This window comes from Brienomyrus brachyistius, unplaced genomic scaffold (genome assembly GCF_023856365.1).
Source record: "Brienomyrus brachyistius isolate T26 unplaced genomic scaffold, BBRACH_0.4 scaffold47, whole genome shotgun sequence".
Classification (NCBI taxonomy): domain Eukaryota; kingdom Metazoa; phylum Chordata; class Actinopteri; order Osteoglossiformes; family Mormyridae; genus Brienomyrus; species Brienomyrus brachyistius.
Window position 1 is genome coordinate 1,833,322 of NW_026042322.1, and position 20,935 is coordinate 1,854,256.

The 20,935-nt window shown below is 43.6% G+C and overlaps 2 protein-coding genes across 2 annotated transcripts in view; one reads left to right on the forward strand and one right to left on the reverse strand.

Annotated features, from left to right (window-relative positions):
• Positions 1-20,935, reverse strand: part of lrba (LPS responsive beige-like anchor protein) — a 153,132-nt gene that overhangs the window by 49,740 nt on the left and 82,457 nt on the right. The window contains 3 exon segments of the mRNA XM_048999706.1: positions 11,824-11,960; positions 14,059-14,202; positions 20,523-20,647. Of these exon segments, the coding sequence (XP_048855663.1) occupies positions 11,824-11,960; positions 14,059-14,202; positions 20,523-20,647 (406 nt within the window).
• On the forward strand, positions 8,105-10,173 carry mab21l2 (mab-21-like 2). The gene has a single exon (XM_048999821.1). The coding sequence runs from the start codon at positions 8,743-8,745 to the stop codon at positions 9,820-9,822; it is 1,080 nt and encodes a 359-aa protein (XP_048855778.1). The 5' UTR covers positions 8,105-8,742; the 3' UTR covers positions 9,823-10,173.

Genomic DNA, 20,935 nt, shown 5'->3' on the forward strand with positions numbered 1-20,935 from the left:
CCGGTCTGCCTCCACTGGATTTTTATTATGGAGGTGCTAAGAATTGGACAGCGACGTTCCTGGACAGCTCCGAATCTTTCCTCCGCAAATAAACAATCGCCGGGGAGCGAACCAAAGCAAACAGCCTTCATTCCATGCTCTGCTCTTTATTCGGGCAACTTGCTGTTCAGCTTGCTCTTGAAGAACGCAGACAACAAATTAAAAAGCGGTATAAACTGCACAGCTACACAGTCCAGCGTGGAGAATTGCAAAGCAGAGTTTCCATGCACTCGGGGAATGCAAAGAGGATCGTTAAACCTGTCTGTCGTGGAAATGTGCGCGGCTTGAAAATAGAGGGACCAAGTGATCTCAAGTAGAATCTTGTTTCTAAACAACAAATCGAAAGTGGTGTGTGTGTGTGTGTGTGTGTGTGTGTGTGTGTGTGTGGGGGGGGTGGGGGGGGGGCTGAAAACTGAGAACGCTGCATGATGGCTTTAATGATGATGAGCCGGTCCTTGGTAAGGAAACGTTTATTGTCTTCCAGGTGCTCTAATTACACCGCCAGGCCTAAGAGGCGAGAGCCAGGAGGCCGTCTGCTCCATCATTCAGCCAGGGTTGTCACGGAGCGCCTGAGCGATTTATCGATTGCCCCAGGATGCACTCTGTCAATGCTGGGGGGGGATATGGATGAGAACTGTGGCAACTCTTCTCGAGCTCATTGATAATGACATACCTGCTTCAGCTGCCTGTTATCCATAGTACAAACTACTTGGGGTTAACGGGAAAATCAATAGGCTCTTGGAGTCTCTGACTGGCAGCTGCAGTTGTGTGTGGGGGTGGTGGTGGGGGTAGAGAGTGGGTGGGACAATCTGCACAGAGCCACCCAATGATCCAGCGCATTCTTCCTTCAGCCCAACGATTCCCCAGCAACTAGCCCCTCAAAGCTCCTCCTGACCCCATTAAAAGGACCACGGATTGTCACCATGCGCAAGGGCAAACCCCCCAAAACACAGGGTGGCACCGATCAGATGCCCGTTTCTCTCTGGCCCACCCTAACGACGACAAATTCCAAACTCACCGTCGTGAACTTCAGGCTGTTCTTGCATTACACCAAATCACGACCCAGCAGATATTATAAGCAGGCAACCTTAACATGATATGACCCAACACTTCCAACAACTGAGCAAAGCCTCGACTGGCGACACAACCTGCGTGTTAAGGTTGGGCAGACGACACATCCCAAACATCCAGGAAGCGTTATCTGAGCAGCACGGCAAACCAAATTTCTTAGCACAGTGCATCACGCTCACTTAACATGGCGTGTGACACGTAGAGCGGCCAACTGTAGGTAAACAGGCGGTCAAAGCGGGTGGGGTGGGGTGGGGTGGTTTGGGGGTATGAGGGCCCATCTGCTCTATGACTTCATCATATCTGCTGAGCAGATGCAAGGCCCTGCCAAGCAATTAGTAGCGTTGGGTGATTGCCTAGGCCACCTCCTGCAGCGGGATGCAGCTGGGCCCGCGGCCGGAAGAGCCTAGGCGTACGGCGGGGCAGTGTGGAGCCGTTGGCGGCCCGCCATCTTCCCAGCGCGGCTCGGGTTTCCTCCAGGAGGGAGCGGAGTGCGGCCCTCGCCGAAACTCCTCCTCATCGCTCGTTTTAAGAGCACAAAGTGTACCAGCCCAATCACACATTAACCGCAGCAGCCCTCTCACTGAACATCAAGGCAGTCCGCCAAATTTTCATTCAAATTTAAACAAATGTTAAATGACGTCGACAACACGAATTTGGTCAGGAATGATTTTTTTTCTGTATCTGACGCCAAGTCATAAATCTGAATTTTGCAAATAGAAGGATTACTTTCTAGGCAATCGGGCACAAAACTTTTTCTTTTTCAAATAGGTGGACAGCTTGAAAATTAATTTTATACGAGTTCAAAACGTCTCAGAAAATTTCACTTTTCTAAAGCTGTAGAGGATTCTTATTTGACCTACATGAAAATCTGGAGCCAGCTGACTGATCGCTCAGCTTATCTGCTCGGAACAGCTATTCGGTAAAAGCGTTTTCCTTGCGAATCGCGCGCAGCGTGTGTGTGTGTGTGAGTGTGTGTGTGTGTGCACATTCACAAGAACAAACCACAGCCCAACCAAACTGAATATTCAAAAGGAACTGCAGGCAAAGACTGATGACACCGTCCAGCACAAACAAGGAAGTGGCAGGCCTTTCAGTATAAGACTGTATCTCATATTCCCAGCTTGCAGGCCGGGCATCCTGCAGGCCTGCAGCAATTGGCAAGATCTCACTCTTTTGCATGGGGAAAAAAAAAAAACACATTTAATTTCTTTAAACAAAAAAAGAAAAATATTCCTAGCGTAACTAGTTTGATCAGCCAAAACGCACGGCCTTGTGGGAACCTGCCAGAAATGACCCGTAACGGAGTAAATCATAAAGGGGGTGTGGTCACTCCCTCTACACTTCCTCACGTTTCCTCCGAAAAGCAAGCCACTGGCATGAGCGGAGTCGGCCGATGGGCGCGTCCAGGATCTAGGGCGAGGTGATAATAAACGGTGGCTTTTAAGCCCCCCCCCCCCCTCCGCCCCCCCAGGATGATCTGGTAGCTCACTGGGCCCTTGGTGGGGGCTTATCAGATAGCGCGGTGAAAAGGCACGGACACTGTCCAGCCCCGTCAAGAGGATCACTGGGAAGAAGCCTTACAGACACAGATCAAAGCCAGATCACTGCAAAGACCCCAGTCTGCCTCTCTTTTTACCCCCTATTCAATAAAAAAGCTCTTTAGCATCCACAGATAATACTAGATGTTTTAAGAGAAGAAACAGAACGGAGAAGCGAAGATCTTTGATAGTCGAGAGCCTCAAAGCAGCTGTTTTGCATCCAAGGTTTCCTTTCCTTTTTCCATCCTTTGTTCCCCTCCACCCCTGAATACCTTCCCGGCAGCCGTGCACCGTCCAGCCAACGGCGGCGCGTCGCAACTTTTGCTGTTGCTGTGTGTTAAAATGGCCCGCGACTCAGATTAAGAGGAGGCCTCTGCTGGCTGAAAACAGAGGGGGGGCCTAGTGGGATCACGCAACAGTAAAATATACTCAAGTTACTGTAACACCACCGGTTTACTGCCTGCCCCCCCCGACACCCAGATGTTCACCTGACCCAAACGCTCACCCCAAACCAATTCTGCATCTCTTCGCTAAAATGCGGGTAGGGGCTCTGCTAGGCCAAAGGAGGAAGCGAAGGGAACAAACCGAAATCAAGAGGAGAGGAAATCCTTCCCTGACACGCAAGACATGCAGCGATGGCTGATGGAGGTCGATCCTGAAATGACTGGCGCATGTTTCAAGGGGAGTTAATTAGGCGATTAACGGTCCGCCTCTCTGCTGTGTTCGCAGGCCGCATTATATGACCCCTCCCGAAAACAGCCTGCTCTCCAGGGCCTCCGTTACCGGTGCAACAAAAACCACCCTGAAATCCACCAGGAAGAGCGGCAGTTTTGGAGCAAATCCTCCCTCTTGGAAGAGCTGGTGTGCGTTACCGCAGAACTCGGCTGCTGAAATACATCACACAGCTCCGCTATGCAAATTAGCGAGCCAATTTAAAAGGGTTAGGGATGTAATCCATCCCAATCAGCGAGCACAAAAACAGTTTTAGATCTTTTTTTATTCAGAAGATGAATACTAATTAAATATGTCAGATCAAACTGATCCAAATGTTTATTCTGCAATAAAAGAAAAATCAATCAGTAATATTCAGTACAATATAATCTTGGTCTAAATTTTTAAAAATTCACATTTTAAATAACAGCTGTCAGACAATCTGTTACAATAAACATAATAAATGACTCAAAAAATGCCCCAAAGATGATTCAAAGCTCCTTCCACATTGAGATTACCTGAGAGAGATGACCTCATGGAAACCTAAGCAATAAATAATAACCGATTTGGGTCATCAGCACTGATAGAAGGTTTACAGAGTCCTGGAGGAGCCTGAGGTGAGCCGAGAGACTCTACACACAGCAAGGAAGGCCTGGCTGCTGGTGTTCAGAGCTCAGTCACTGCAATTTTCCTGTGTTTGTGTGTGTGTGTGTGTGTGTGTGTGTGTGTGTACGCGGGTAAACCCTACCTTATGGGGACACAATGTTTCCTGGTCCCCATATGTGAAAATTCTATTTTATAAAAATCAGTGACTGCAATGAAAAAACTAAAAATGCAAAAACCCTTGCATTTTGTTTGCTTATTTATGGTTATAGTTAGAGCTGGGTAGGGGTTAAGGTCGTCATAGTTAGCATTAGCATTTTCCCCATAGAAATTAATGAGCGGTCCCCAAAAAGATATGATTACATGACTGTGTGTGTGTGTGTGTGTTACAGGTGGACCCAGATCTGTTTTCAATGTAACCATTAGTTAAAATCACCCGAATGAGAAAAAACAGCTCACACTTTCCGCATTTAGCAACGGCCTACATTTATGGATATTAAAAATACTACTAATAAAATATACACACCCTTACGCCATAAAAATAATACTAACATTTTCCTGAAATGGTCCTTACTTATACATTTCGTTTGTTTCAACATGGTATAAAATCTCTCATTTTTTCCCTCCTTTTTAAATATTTTTTTTGAACCTTTGCTCTTGACTTTAGACAAAATGGTTGTTAAAAAAAGGATCTAAGCATAAAAAAACTAAACTCCATAAATACTTGAGTGTGCCTCCATTTTCTGTGTGTGATTCATGGGAAAAGAATGCCAAGTCTCAACAGCTACACATTTTAAGAACCTCAACAATAAATCAAGCTGTTGAGTAAACCCCACGTCAATTGTATTTTTGGGCAATTACTCTAACCTCCTCACTCTACCTTGAGGAGTCCGCAGCCTCCGAAAGTCTTATCTTCACACAAACCGGCCATATTTAACCACTGTGGCTGCGCGTGTATGAGAGCGGTAATCAACTCGAATCCGTCTCACACCTGTTATTTAATTCGACAATAAATCCTCCGTAGAAGTAAATGCCTCAGGTATAATAGTTCTGTATTTATTCATTATGCCTGTATATCTTAATACAGACACGCTATTTGGGAGGCCGATTTAGAGAATAAAAGCGCAAAGTGACCAAATGCCTTGAGGGTCAGGCGGAGGGGAAGAAAACAGTAGTTTTGATTCATAGATGAAGCTTTTAGCCATTGAAGCATTCTATCAGATACCATCGATACATTTGTTCAAACTGTCATAGTATTTTATTTAACGCTCGGTGTTACTACATGCCGTTTTATTTATACCATTCGCTTTACTCACTTATTTAGACAAACACAGCTGATCTGCACACAAAGATGACAGCCGCTTCAGAAGGAGCCAGCTGTGCCTGCGCACGGCGCTGTGGTCTCTGACATGTGTTTATCAGCAGACAGGCCGCTTCATTATGCGCAGTGTGTGCATCTCATTGCTCCTTTAGCTCTAACTTTAATTCGGACTGAACGCAAACGCAAGCGACAGCCGGGTCTGGAAGGTCACGTGACACTTCTTGACCCTGCGGCACTGAAATACAGGAAAAGGCACCATTTTCATATATATATTTTTTTTTTCCTGAAGTGTAAGTTTTGTGTTATTGCTGCACGGCCAGGCTCTCAGAGCATTAACGGCCTGCAGGCAACCGGTTTAGCCCATTTTTCTACACTGTACCATGACAACTGCCTCCCCCCCCCCCCCTCCCGGCTACTTTTACCTTCCCCTCCATCTGTCTTGAAAGAAAGACTGAGGGAAAATAAGAGCTGAGCAATGTGGCACGACATGTGTCCTTGACTCGAAGGCTGCGAGGGTAAATCTGATGCAAGTGCAGTTTGCAAACCCTATGAAGTCGGCGTCAGAAGCAGCGCAGACACTCTGCTGGGTGCGTCTGTCCCAACAGAACCAGAATTTCTTATTCTAGCCGAGTTCTGCACCAAGGCAAGGCAGACCACAGGGGATCAGTGTCCATAAACTCACGAGCGATTATCTTCCTCGTGTAAGGAACTATTTGCTCAATAGTTAGCAGAAATGCCACCAGAACGGTATGAATACAAATGTGTATTGCTCATGAAGGATATCAGAGATAGCTCCTTTCAGCAATTAAAATATCAGGGGGAGGAGAGTTTACAGGTCTTCCAGTCAGGTTTACAGGAGGTCCTGGCCAGAATTCATTTCATATGTGTTTATCCCATACTAGCAGTTTACGAAGATAAAAAAAAAATTATCACGCAATCCTATTAGCATCTCATAACAAACGCATTTAATTTCTAGAGCAGCATAGGGAAACGCTAATTGTTAGTAATTTAACTGGTTAAAATATTTTATAAAGTAGTGTTAACTATTGTTTACAAGTATTCCAACAAAACTAATCGACTTTTGACACAAAATAATACTCATTTGCCACTTCAGTTCAGTACATAGTATAATTGCTCTCTGAAGCCCATTAAGCTACCGTACTGATACCGAACAATGACCGCTAATAGCATCGCCCTTTAACACGCACAACAGCAAACAAACGATCGCGCTTCATCTGAAACCCCGTCCGGAGTGCGTAATAAAGTTACCGACAAGCACCGCCAGAAGCTCGCCTCATTAACTCAGGCCCGAAAGAGCGCCAGCGCAGAGCCCTGAAAATAGATCGATAATTTGCACTGAATTCAAATGGGTTCCATTGAACAGGTATTTATTTGTGTCATTCACTGGGCACGCCGTGCCGTGCGCGCGCCACACGGCAGCCAGCCTTTACCGCATTTCCACAATGAGCCCTTCAGGAGGCTGCGGTGATCGGTTTTTAAGTCATCAAACATGATGTCTGGGGTGACACGGACTCTTCCATTACAGTCCCGGCGAAACCAACATAAATTATTCATCCGGACAAGTTGTACCGCGGATATAATTATCATATTAAAACCGTAAACTGATGCAAAAGACCTCACAAACACAAACTTAGCACACGCGACACAATGACTACATTCATACGCTAGAAATAAATCGCATTAAAAATGCATGAAAAGGTCATTAGTGTATTAAGCAAAAAAATGGTAATTTTTAAGAAACATCAGTTCTGGTAAGAAACACATACACGAATTTAACACATGCGCTGCTAGAATGTGTTTTTTCATGCATTTTATCATAAATAAATTAACAAAATGACAATGCATATTAATGCGTGACCGAACCGCGCTTATTTCACAATATCCTACACTTTACATTTAAAAAAACTAAAGGGAGCGGTAAAATTAGATATATAAAATCAGTAAAATACTCGCAAAACAACCTTCCAATGTTAAATGGAAGACTCGTGTTTATGACCTTCAATCCTTTAATACAATATTGTGTTAATCTCGATTCCCTAATTCAAACAACAAAAGTTGTTCCGTAAGGCGACATACGACACAGCAGACAAAATGAATCAGTATATTGTGCAGTGCGGTTGTTACTGTACAGCCATGAAACTAGGGCACTGACCAAAAAGGAAAAAAAATAGACAGGATTTCAAATACTCCTTTCGTAGCAATAAATTTCCCGAACTAGCATAAAATACTCTAAAACGCTCGGGGGGTAAAACAGAGGACTCACACGCCGAAGTAAACAGCACTGAATAAACTGGCAGAGCAGAAAAAAACGCCCTTCTGTTACGAAGTAAAACGGCGCATCTAACCTGAAGCTGGACGCGCCTTCCTGCTGATTACAGTCATCTCTGCCGCAATTACCACTCACACGCTATACAAGAAAAGGACGGTTTTGTCGTACGTATATTCGGAAAAAATAAATTTATAATAATAAGAACATATATAATAGGAATTATGAAGTGCGGCAGGACTGGCAAAATAAACATCTTTATGATAAACCTTTAATAAATCTGCAAAATCTCCGGAGGCAACACTCTTCGGTATAACCGCATTTTAAATTCAAAAGAGAAATGGGGGAAACAAAGAAATGAAAATAAAAATTATGTATTTATTGGTGTTTTATGCGAAGAAAAAAAAACTCGCAGACAGCGCAGGTGATGCGCCGTTTGTGTTGCATGCTCAGCTTCCGTACACAGTACTGAGAGACAGAGCACGGCATATCTATGGGAAAATACAGCAGATTTCAAATACAAAAATATCTATGTTGTTGTAAAAAAATGAAACAAACATAGCTAAAGCCTATGTTGGAAAGCGGTGATCCCTCGCCGCTCTGAAGGCTGGTCCCCTGACCCGGCTTCGCCGACGCACGGCGCAGGATGTCAGCGGGGAAAGTGACTCTCCGGCGCGGCGTGTTTAAAGGTGCGCCGGTGATTGGCTGCTTCCTCTGACAGCTCAGCAGTTGATTGCAGGACGAAAAGCCCGACCCCCTTTCACTCGGGCTTACGGACCATTCATAAACTAAACTCCAAGCACTCCCAACTGAGTCCGGACAACAAGCAGACAAGGTTTAATAAGGCGCAGTTACACGGGACTAGAGTGTGAGAGATGACTGATCGCCGCCAGCCTTTCGCCTTTTAGCGCATACAGCCAAAAAGGAGGACAGTAATCGCACTGACCCGCTTCGCCGCTTTCACTGGACGCATCCGTCAGATATTTTTGGCGCGCATAATTTCTTCCCACAATTAACCTCCACCCGGTGTTGCTCTGCCTTTTTTTGGGGGGGGGGAGTTGTAACCTTATTTTCTCATTAGTCTGAAGCGCTTGCCTCTGGCTACCCGGTAAGCATTGGATCCGTCAACGTACTGCGATACTCCGGTATACAGCCCGGACCTCTGCCCAAACATGATAGCCACACAGGCGAAGCTTGTTTACCAGCTCAACAAATACTACAACGAGAGGTGTCAGGCTCGTAAAGCGGCCATCGCCAAGACTATCCGGGAGGTATGCAAGGTGGTATCGGACGTCTTGAAAGAGGTCGAGGTGCAGGAGCCGCGATTCATCAGCTCTTTGAGTGAGATCGAGGCACGTTACGAGGGGATGGAGGTTATCTCCCCGAATGAGTTCGAAGTGGTGCTTTACCTGAACCAGATGGGTGTTTTCAACTTTGTGGATGATGGGTCCCTGCCGGGATGCGCAGTCTTAAAGCTGAGCGACGGGCGCAAAAGAAGCATGTCACTTTGGGTAGAGTTCATCACTGCCTCGGGGTACCTCTCGGCTCGAAAGATCAGATCAAGATTTCAGACTCTGGTGGCACAAGCCGTGGATAAATGCAGCTACCGTGACGTTGTCAAGATGGTAGCAGACACCAGCGAAGTGAAACTAAGGATCCGAGAGAGGTACGTCGTTCAGATCACCCCCGCTTTCAAATGCACCGGCATCTGGCCTAGAAGCGCGGCGCAGTGGCCCATGCCTCACATCCCCTGGCCGGGTCCTAATCGGGTGGCAGAGGTCAAAGCCGAAGGTTTCAATCTGCTTTCTAAAGAGTGCTACTCGTTAACCGGAAAGCAGAGCTCCGCCGAGAGCGACGCCTGGGTCTTGCAGTTCAGCGAAGCCGAAAACAGGCTCCTGATGGCGGGCTGCAGGAAGAAATGCTTGTCTATCCTAAAGACGCTGCGCGACCGTCACCTCGAGCTGCCGGGACAGCCACTCAATAACTACCACATGAAGACCTTGCTCCTGTATGAATGCGAGAAACATCCGCGGGAGACCGACTGGGACGAATCGTGCCTCGGCGACCGGCTGAACGGAATTCTCCTGCAGCTTATCTCGTGCTTGCAGTGTCGCAGATGCCCCCATTACTTCTTACCAAACTTGGACCTGTTTCAAGGGAAACCTCATTCGGCTCTGGAAGCTGCAGCAAAACAGACATGGAGACTCGCGAGAGAGATTCTCACCAATGCCAAAAGTTTGGACAAATTATAGACAATAACCCAGCGAAAATATTCCGGGTAGTGCTGAGAGACGTTGCGGGCACACTTTCGTTTAAGCGCGCTCGATACGAGATCCTTTGATTCTCCAAATAATGTGAAAAGTCTTTTGCTAAGAAGCTAAGGGGACATTGCAAGAAAGTTAAGGTACCTTTTAAGAAACGTATTCTCTCTGTCGTTTGGTTTTGAATGTTTTCACAAAGTGAAGAACCTTTTATTTAAATATATGCATAAAACTCTAATGCAAAAATGAAGAAAAAAAATGATGTAGAGTGCCAAGTTCAAATTTTGATCATGTGAGCTAAAGCTGAGATGTTAATAAAACCTAAACGGAATGCCATTGTAATTCGGCGTTGTCTTTACTTGAACACCTGATTTTAACGCAACTGCTCGTTTTAAAGTGTGAAATTTAAGCAAAACCAACGTGAAATCTTTTAATTCACTTAAGCAGCTTTGTGGTTTTATCCGTGTCATAAGCATCGAATTGCTGATTTAAAACAAAAAATCTGAGTATCTCATTTTTAACACATCCGTTAGAGCAATGTAATAATTCATATCGTTATTTTAGCCGCTTAAATTGCAACATGTTAAATCCAGGTTAGGCATATTATTATTATTCTGTAGTAGTATAGATAACAGGGAATTAAAATGCTCAGCAGTGACATGCCGAGAATATTCCGAAGAATAACATGTTGCTTGTCAATTCAAACAGTCAATTTGTAGCGCGGGCTGACGTATTCAATTAAATTTTTAAGCGTTAAAATTATTTAGGCCTACGAGACTGGTTGAATCCATGGGTAAACTAATCCCCTTTCAATTAATTTTTACACAAATATGAGGCTAAAGTTAAGCCAGCCAAAATAATAGCTTTAAAATGGAAGAACTAATTTTTGTTGTAATTAATTGAAATCTAAGTACTTACAACTTATGACACTGATAATCAAATAAATTTCGAATAATTTCATCCTTAGAGTGTTTAGGGTGAAATAATGTCATATCGTGTTTATTATTTTTGCGGCAGTTTTCAGTGTCAGTCCGTAATTTAAGTAACCACTGAAACTTCTGGTTTTATAAATAAATCATTTAAACAAATTAACGCAAAGCGACTGTTCTCATTACGCAAATGAAGCTATGGGATTTTTGAAAACTCGAGTCAGTATTTACATGTGCAGTATTAAGCTGTACGAAAAACAGAACAGGAATAATAATATACGTTTTATTTCTACAGGTCACAGAAATATTTTAAATTAATGTTAAACCAAAATTTGAATTCAAAGTAGTGCCCGTAACAGTGATGTGTTACCGGTCGTGCAAAAAGAATGGAAATATTCAGCTAATTCAAGAGAATACCGTAGGCCCGCGCGCAGATACACTATACGAAAGAGAAAGCGACCACACGGGCGTCTGCATAATAAAATCCGGTAGTACAACAACCCACATCCAGCACTGTTGTAACTGACTGCGTTCCATCTAAATATAGCATCTAAATGGCCTTTTCTTGTAACATGGGAAATCCCTCTTACAATTTCAGTGTATCTGTAGTCATCCTAACAGAACATAAAAATCGTTAAACCAGGTATAAAATTAGAGCATCATTTCAGGCATCCAATGATATGGTAGTTTTGCAGCACTATAATAATATTTCCCGATTAGTGCTTCCCATTTTTTTAAAGATGTTGTAGCATAAGGACACGAAATTACATTATTTTCATTAATAGCAAGCATTCGCAAAATGTGTGTCCCAAGTGTCATATTATAGAGTTCTAAATATTACAGTATATATATAATATATATATATTACACACATATACAAACATATGTATGTGTGTGTGTATATTATAGTTTTGTTTTTAATGCGAATTGTTCTCTTTCGGGGGGGGGGGGGGGGGGGTGGTGGTCTAACATGATATTTCTTTTTATATGCTTTCATGCATATCAAAATACTCGTTTCACACTATGTCGAGCTTTTGTGTCGATGAGTTAAACGGTCTCTTACCTTTGGATCGATTTTCTTAAAGCTAGGATCCTCCTCATCCACCTCGAAGTAGAGTTCCGATGCCGTGATGGACAAGGTCCCTTTCACCACCGCCGCGGGGGCAACCAGCTGCGCACTGGTGCTCAAGTTTACTGGGCCTGAAAGACGGTCAAAAGGAACCGGGATGCTCAAAAATAAAAGACATTACTGCACCACATCGCAGACACTTAAAACAGCTATTGTTTGAAGCTACAACGGAACCCGCAAGACTACACAAAAACACAAAGACAACGCCAAGGACTGCTAATGGTTGTGTTTGCCTTTTTCAAAGCCTGCAACAATACAACAAACCGTCAAAGCATGCTTCGATAATGCAGGACAAGATCTGATAATGGAAATCTGATAAACCCAAATTGAATATCCTTACGGGCTAAATAGTTTTTAAGATACGTATCTCTAAATATAAACATGTCACTAGTAATAAAGATTATTACTAGCATTATTAGCATCATCAGCCGTAACGATAGGCCTACATATTTTTCACCTTCAATGCAGAAAAATATCCCTTTAAAATGTAATTGTTTAAATATGTTTAATTTCATTTAAACGCAGAAAACGCAAATATTTTAATGCGATAAATACATACAGGAAGAAAACGCAGCGCTCGAACAGTAGAAATGTTTGCGCGCGCGTAATGAAAGATCCTGAAGGTCCTGTCAGATAAAATAAACTGTCAATCAATTCACATTGATTTTCTGGAGTAAAGGTATGGTGTCTGTTTAATCTCTCATCAATCTTAATTTATGCCAAGTATGACAATGAGAGCGCGTCGCTCAGGGGAGTCTGCTGTAGGATTTTCCCGGGATCATAAACAGCCAGATGAACTGTATTTGCAGCTGGGCATTATACGCGCTTACCCAATCCTGTCTGATTTTTACCATGCACGCTCTCACGAGAGAAGGGAACCCCAGATATTTATTTACAGTCCTCCCTTGCCATGTGAGATTCTGCACGCGCTGCAGTTTTAAGAAAAATGCCTTCTCCGTCCTTCTTTCAACTGTAGGAAAGGACAGCCGCGAAAGTCGAAACCTAAAGTTTCAGCAACGACAAGAAATGCAGCCGGATTCCCTTCGTCCTACGGCCCGGCGTCGTACAGCAACATCGTCACTGGACACGATGTGCAATTGCGCGCGTGGAGAACCTCCATTGCGGCGACCGCTGCGAAACGGGAAAGACTGCGATCCGATTGAGCTGTCTAATAACACATCTTAAAGAATTTTAACAATGCACCGTAACAACTCAACGTCAAACTGGCCTCTACAAACAAGATATCCAATATAATGCACATTTCTAACCGTCGTTTATCATATTCGATTCTCCTTGTTTTGTGAATTAAACAGAATGCATGCTTCAAAAGGCATTTCCCCACACAAAACAGGACATATAAATCATTTTAAACGAGCATAATGTAAGCGGAGCAGAGAGCACATACAAAACCACAGTGTGTTCACTTATAAGTGGAGATAATTTACTTTTTTCTTTTTTTAAACTTATACGTCTGCACTAACAGAGGCTGGTAGCTAGATAGACAACCAGAAGGCTGTCAGTGTTGTGCTCGACTGTTAGTTTCAGTCATTTTTATTTCGTGATCAAGCTGTGGCTTATCAATTACGCCGTTAATAATAACACAAATACATTAAACGTCGCGGTGACGGGAAACTACAACACGAGAAGTAATTCCATTCAAACCTGCATTTATTCTCGCGGAGTGTTTTTATTCATCGATTCATAAGAACATGCACGCTATCACTGCTGCCTTTAGATGTCACGGGTACAAACGGATACCGCAGACAAACTCCGAATAAGCAGATTAGTCAGATTAATACCAACAAAATCATTAACGCGTCGTGCACGTTTTTACAAACATTTCATGTTCAACTCATAAAGGAGTTTTTTTCTGGGATTCAAATTAATGTATTCTCGAATTCCATTAATGCAATGTCATTTAATCAGGCTAACAGTACAACATGCGTGGAGGATTAGTCAATGAGAAATTGTAGAAAAAACTCGCCAAGCTTAAGCCCACACAAAGGACACTGGAACACCTTAAATGGCCGCAAAATCGTAATGAGACAAAGTTATCATTGTTAATGGCCAACACAATTCAGAGTCGCGATATTACCCGAAGGCTCCAATACAGGCCCGAGTAGCGACCGCCGCTCTGCATGCGTTATTGACATAAACGAGTCGCTTTACCTGTTACGGCTTCCAATTCCTTCTCCTCCAAGGACGAGAGGGTATCATCGTCCCCATCCAACAATATCTCACTTTCCGAGTTTTGATTTCCCAGAGCATGATTCTTGATGGACTGCTTGGGTTTGAGGACATCTTCCTCGGGAACTTAAACAAGGGAGAGAAAAAAAACATTCGAGTCAGCGGGAGTCGACGCTGCCTTTTTAGCATTTAACAGCAATATATTCGCATGTGAGTATGCAAAAACAAATCAATCATAAGTATTGGACAACAATAATTATAAAGGGAAATTACTGTTACATAAACTGGCATGTCTTTTGCAGCACGGAACATTCCGCTTTTCATAGAAGTCAGTCTATATTTTATATTTGGAAAAAATGGAGACCGTATAACAGATATGGAGGTTTTCCTATTTGAAGAGCTGTTTTAAAAGAAGTGTTTCAGATGGTAAAACATTAATACTGTATTATTTTTAAGCATTCTGTGTTTTGTTGTACGGCTATATTTAGTTCTGCATTGATTATCCATATAAAAATACGATTATATTACAAATATTACAATTTTTATTCAATAATAATTCGAAAGTTGATGGTGTTTGTTTATAATACAAATGGGAGATTATTGTGTATTTAATAATTCGATCTGCAGTCATCAGTATTAAACGGTAATAACCATATACGATATATATACAACGTCAAAATATGTGGCGCCACAGGTTCTCGTTGATATCAATCTATAACTGGTTTGCACAATTTCTTTAGCGAAATTTCCGATTTTATCACTTATAAGACAAACGAGAAAAACGGTGTCGCATGAACCTCTCGGTTTACAAATCGAATTACCGCCTTGACTATAAAGCGTCCCTATTAATAACACTGAAATCTGCGTAAAGCCTAAAACTAACCTTCACAGCAGGAGCTTACTTGCCGTGCCGTAATACAAAAGACTGCTTTCTTCAATTTTTCTCCAAAGTTCAAAAATCCTAATAAATTTCTATTAAGAAAGCTTAACACTTGAATTAACGCTTTGACAGTATACAGGCGGTAATTCATATAACGAAACATTAAATAACACATTTATTATATCTAATTTTACTCGCATTCAAAGTACTTGCATTTCAAATTATTAGAAAGAATTCACGTTTAAAAACATGTGTGTGTATATACATTTAGGACATCGAGGCTAATTAAAGGAAAATACTGTATTTCTAGCTAACCTATACCCAGTGCCACGTGCCAAACATATACCAACACAGCCCGGGAAGTTCTTTGCTCATTACTTTTTTGATTTCAACCGTACATGACTTGAGGTTCCGAATGGATTATTTAAGGAAAACGGTAATCCGCAAACATTTACAGAAGACTTGGTTCCCGGGCGGGGTACAGTGTGACCCGCTGAAACAGTCCACTGTTCGCGTCCGACGTAACGCTTCTCTTGTATAAACAACCTCGCGGCTTCCTGATAAGGGCGCACAGGTAGGGACACACCGCAGGGAAACACGAGCCCAATCACCAGTCCAGCTGGGCTCGTGAACGGCTTCACTTCTGTTGAGCAGCATTTATTTTCATTAAAAAAAATGCACTTCATAAGTGGAGACTAAAAACTGTTAAAAACCAAGCTGAAAAGATGTCTTGTCTTGGAAAATATGCGGCTCACTGATATTTAGAATGGCCTTCCTGTAATTAAGCCCCCCCTGAGAATTTTTAGTTAGCAGCAGTGAAATTACTACCAGCTTCCTAATACATACCACATGCTTCGGCGATCTCATAGAGCGCCAGGCTAAAGCATCGCCACAATCTCGTGGCAAATAATAAAGTTAATAAATAAAGAAAAGGGAAAATTTTCAGCTGTCTTGCGTTTCTAGGCGCCCTAGTATGCCCCGAAAAAGAATATCTATAGGTCAACATTGCTATCCGGACTGGGCATAAAATAAATTACACAAGTTAATAAATTTTTGTTTTTCAAAGGATAATTTATCGCAAGTAATTAAAATAAGCTTTCCGAAATGTTAATATATATTATGCAAGTCCGTGATTCCCGTAAAGGACTCATTCGAATACACGTTATTTGTGTGGGCGCTAAATATCGATAGACACCTGCCACATATTCTACCTTTCTCTTTCAGCCGTATTTTCCGTGGCAGTGGGAGTGCACACGTAATTTTCGCGTTCTTTTAAATCACATTTATTTTATTTATTTATTTCAGTGACTTTTTAAAAAAAACGTATTACTATTCAATGCGTCACGTGGGCGCGTTGCTTAGGACGTTATTAATGTTAGTCAGATAAACGCAAGATCAACCATATTTAAGCTATGCAAAGCTAATATTTAATTTCAATGCCCGTAAATACCTTCTTTGTATATTTCTGCGGTTATTCTGGAGAGTGCCATAGCAAATCCAATAGCATGAAGCTGTACATTCAGTAAGAAAACACTGAGTGATTCCTCCGGTTTAACTTTCACCTGTGAGTTTAATCAAGAAAAACCGCAATTAAGTGACAGATGGAAACAAGTACATCTGTCAAAGGATAAACAGCAACCACGTCGATGGGTCTTACGAATGCTGCTTTTAAGCATAATTATTTTCACTGTATATACTGCCAATTATTTAGTGCAAGAAAAACATTTAGACAAAACCACATTCTCCAAGCGCAACACTGTAGCCTGAGTCAGCTGTTTTTGAAAACTGACGCGGGTTGCTTTTTAAAGTATTTCGGCGAAACTTATGACCCTTACTACACAGCTGTAACACTGACAATAAGGCGACAGGGCAGACCTGATGAAAAGTAACCCAGATTTTCATGTTAGCGGTACAGTAGCTTGCATTAAGCAAACTAATTAAAGAGTTCTCTGAAGAGAGATGGATATTTATCTTACCAGCCGATAATAAATAGGCCTACAGTTTTTAGTTTAATTCATTGCTCAAAGCCAAACACAAGCGAGTGTACAACTTTTTTTTCTTTTCATAACACGTTGGTATACAGCTTCAAAAAGTGCTGAAATACCGAATCTTGACTTGAACTGGGGAAAATTCGAAGTGATCGATTATGGTTAAGGAAACACAAAATATACACGGCAGCACACCTGAAACCATGTCATTCCTCCACGGCTTGGCACAGATCTAAAGAAAACCTGTTACATTACGCTGTTATATGTCCCCCCTTCCCGACCGAGTGATTCAAATACTCATTTATATGCTACTAAAGCCAGAGTGAGGCGGGGCAATTAAATTGTCAGAATTAACAAATTTGTTTTTAACAAGCGCGCGGCCAGAAGCGTGGTCACGGGGCAGGTATCGATTGTCACAACAGAGACATTAGTCTTCAGGTATTTACTCTGCCACGTCTGCTCTACAGCCTTTCATCCCGGCCGAATCAATCCCCAGAAAAGATGGCTCTTTTCAGCCATAAATATATTCCTAGCCCCCACACAAGCGCCTCGCTCGGGGCTTTATAATGTAAATTGTTGTGAAGTTGCTGGCCAGCCATGAGTGAACACGATTGTACCTGAGTGCATACTCCACGAGCGGACCATTCTGAACGGGGCGGGGTCACGCCGTAATAAACCAGTAATAATAGACTGCCGTCTTTTTACAGGAAGAACAAAGGCAGGGCGACGTTCAGATACATTCGTAATGCGGGGTATTTTATTATTTTCCATTTAGAATACAAAGCGAATGGATTCGGGCTGTGAAGCGCTTTCACCAGTAGCCCCAAGTCACGTTAAATACCGACTACATTCATTTACGTTTGCTCCTCGGCATTTTTAAGCCAAACTTTCCACTTCTTAGGTCCAGCTGATGAAAACGGGTAGAGCCAGACGCGACCTCTATTGAAAACATCCACACTCCTTTGTTTTCTGCTTTCCGATGTAGGCGGACTCGCAACAAAAGACGCAACGCAACAGAAGATGGAAACGTTTAAAAACGGCGAACTGAAAGACAAACATCATATTGCGATTTGAGAAACCTCTATGTTTGCATTATGTCAAACACAGAACCGTCCTACCTAATTCTGTCTAATTTGCCAGACGAGAAATAATTTCCCGCTTAATTCTGAGACTACCGCTTATTTACCGTGCCCGAAGCGTTTACAGGCAACACCGCTTATGCCCTCTTCATTTTGTAATCGTTTCAAATCCGTGAGCATTTTTAGACAGAATTTATAAAAATCCGGTACTCAGTTAATTCCTGAGACTGATCTGACAGACCGATTATAAAATCACATATCATCAGCCCATGGGGAGGGGGGGCAAAGAACTGACATAGCAGCAAGCAAGACTGTAACGAAGCTAAATAAGCCAAGTCTGCTACCCGGGATGAAACAAACGGGCACTTTCTCGGACAGCCAAGTGCAAAGGGGCCAATGCAAGACTGCCAGCCTCCAGCACCCCCTACAGCTGCACATTACCACCATTAGGACCCCGGCAGGTCTCAGAGGATGCCGCTTTCTGGAGCGCTTATTGCTTTTAGATCACATTCTTATTGACTTCTGTCAGGCCGGTCGTTCATCTCGGGGAGACGGTGTCACACGAATGGGGGGGGGGGGGGGGGGGGGGGGGGGGGGGGGGTGTCTCGTGACATATCACGGACACTTTCCCCCAGAAATGGCTCTTTATTGGGGAGTGCAATAGGTTAAGCTGGCAAGAAGCCCCACATCTTGGAAGGGCAGCAGCACAAATGCAATTAAAGCAGAAACTGGGAAAGACGGTGTTGGTACTCTGACTAAACTCTGACTAAGTTGTGTGTGTGGACAGCCATATGACGGAGGGCCATTGTGCACCCACTCAAAAATTTTTTTTAAAAAACACTGAATGAAGCCAAAGAAGGAAAACCATTTTATTTCTGCAGGTAAAGGAACAGTAACGATTGCCCTTTATGACATAACAGTGAACACGTTTGCTAACTATCTGTCCATCTGTTGCATGGAGTCCTGCCAGGCGATGGCTGAGTAGATGTCAGTGCTGAGCTCACTGTGCTGCTGTAGGGTCATCTTGGGACTGCGACACCATCGCTGAGGTCAACCTCAGCTTCACGTTCCATAGCAGCTGCCCAGCACTCATCAGGCCAAGGACGTATTACAGACCGGGCCAGTGGGGCTGCTGCCCAGGGGCCCTTGTGGTGCAGGGGGCCCGTGGGGCCCCTAGCCCAAAACAATTTGCAACGCTTATCAACAATGTATTTTCGTTTGTCTATTTTAGAGGGCCTACATTCTTTGATCCTCTGCCTAGAAGGGCCCCTGACCCTATAGGGAGGGCGTTTGGCTGCCAAGGGCCCTTGAATTGTGGTGGTTGTGGTGTTGGTGCTGGTGGTGGGGGCCCTCACGAACATTTTGCCCAGGGGCCCACACAACCCATAATCCGTCCCTGTATCAGGCCACACTAATCTGTTAGCATTTTTCTGCGATCGTACGGTATTATTAGTGTTTAGGACGTACTGACCAGCATGGAAAGGCCTTAGTCTAGCTCATGGAGTACGATAATGTTACCGAATTAAAAACTAGCTGAAACGAAACCTGCCAGTCGCAGGTTCTGTTCTGCTAAATGTCTGTCGAAATGGAGTTTGTAACAGTGGTATGATTCATGCAGAGTAACCATGAATTAAACATGCAACTCTATATCCATGAATGCCGGTTGCTTCCTCCTAGCATAAACATGAAGTTTTCGCTCAGTGGCACCTGTTCTACAATTTCTCAGGCATCTATGTCCTCATGATTGCAGTAAGGACAACACTACGCTCTATGCATGGTTATAGGAAAAAAAAAAAATCTGTGTGTTGCTATACATTTCTCTTTGTAGTTACCACGAGATGAACAAGGGAAAATTATTTTATTAGACGTTTGGAAATTGATGTTACAGCCATCTGTCGCGTGCCCCCTGCCCCTGGCGAGGGTCACGGTGTGTCGTGGAATTTTACAGCAAAATACCTACCTGAGAGTCTGAACCAACATTCTTCCATTTAAAGGTGTCCGAGCTACGGTGGGCGCTCTTTACGACGGAGAGCTGCTCGGCATCAAAGCGGCGCTCGGCAGAAAATGCGAAAATTAAGTGTAGCTTTGACTCCAACAGCAGCGAGCGCCGCTTTTAAAGGTGAACTTTAAACTCATTAAAAACACCAATTAACCTTTCTGTGCGGGATGCGGGGAGCAAACCGATACGAGAATTTGGAGATGTTTGCAGTTTCGTTTTGCCAACATTTCTCAGAAAAACAAGGGGTGGGGGGGGGGTTCAATTCGATTAATGAAAACTATCAAAGATTAAGCCAAGGCAATGAGTGCCATGGCAACAACCCTACAAGAGAGTCCTACCTGAAAATCTGAACTAATCAAACCGATAAGAGGTAATGTTTTTTTTGTTTCTTTCTTTTTTTTTTTTTTTTAATGTGTCTCAGGGTGCAGTAAAAACTTTATGGCAACTGTAGCTCTAATTTTTATGGCCGGCTGCACACCGCCGTCTCCATGGGGACTGACCGTGTTCCTCGGCATCCCGGAGCGCCGCCTCCGAGTGCGACGACCCGAACGGGTTCCTGACGAGACGCCGCCGTCGCCGAAGGTCATCCTCCCAGTAGTCCAGGCGCCAGAAGTCACGGGGACGGCTGTGTTTGGGGGGGGGGGGGGGGGGGGGAAGTACAGAGAGAGCAATGTGTTAGCGATTAGCTGTGTGGCAGGCAGGAGGAAGCCGGAGAGGGACGAGGGCCTCCTTGTGCACTGCCGCGGACTCTGGGACGTCCTTGAAAATAACAATGTCACCTTCCGGAGGAGGAGACCCCGTCCAGCCGCCCAGCCCTCCCCCAGGTCTCGCTCCTCAACTCGAAGGTGAAACGGAATAGATCACGGCGGAATGAACCGCTGACAGAGTGATCAGCCCCCCCCCCCCCCGGCGC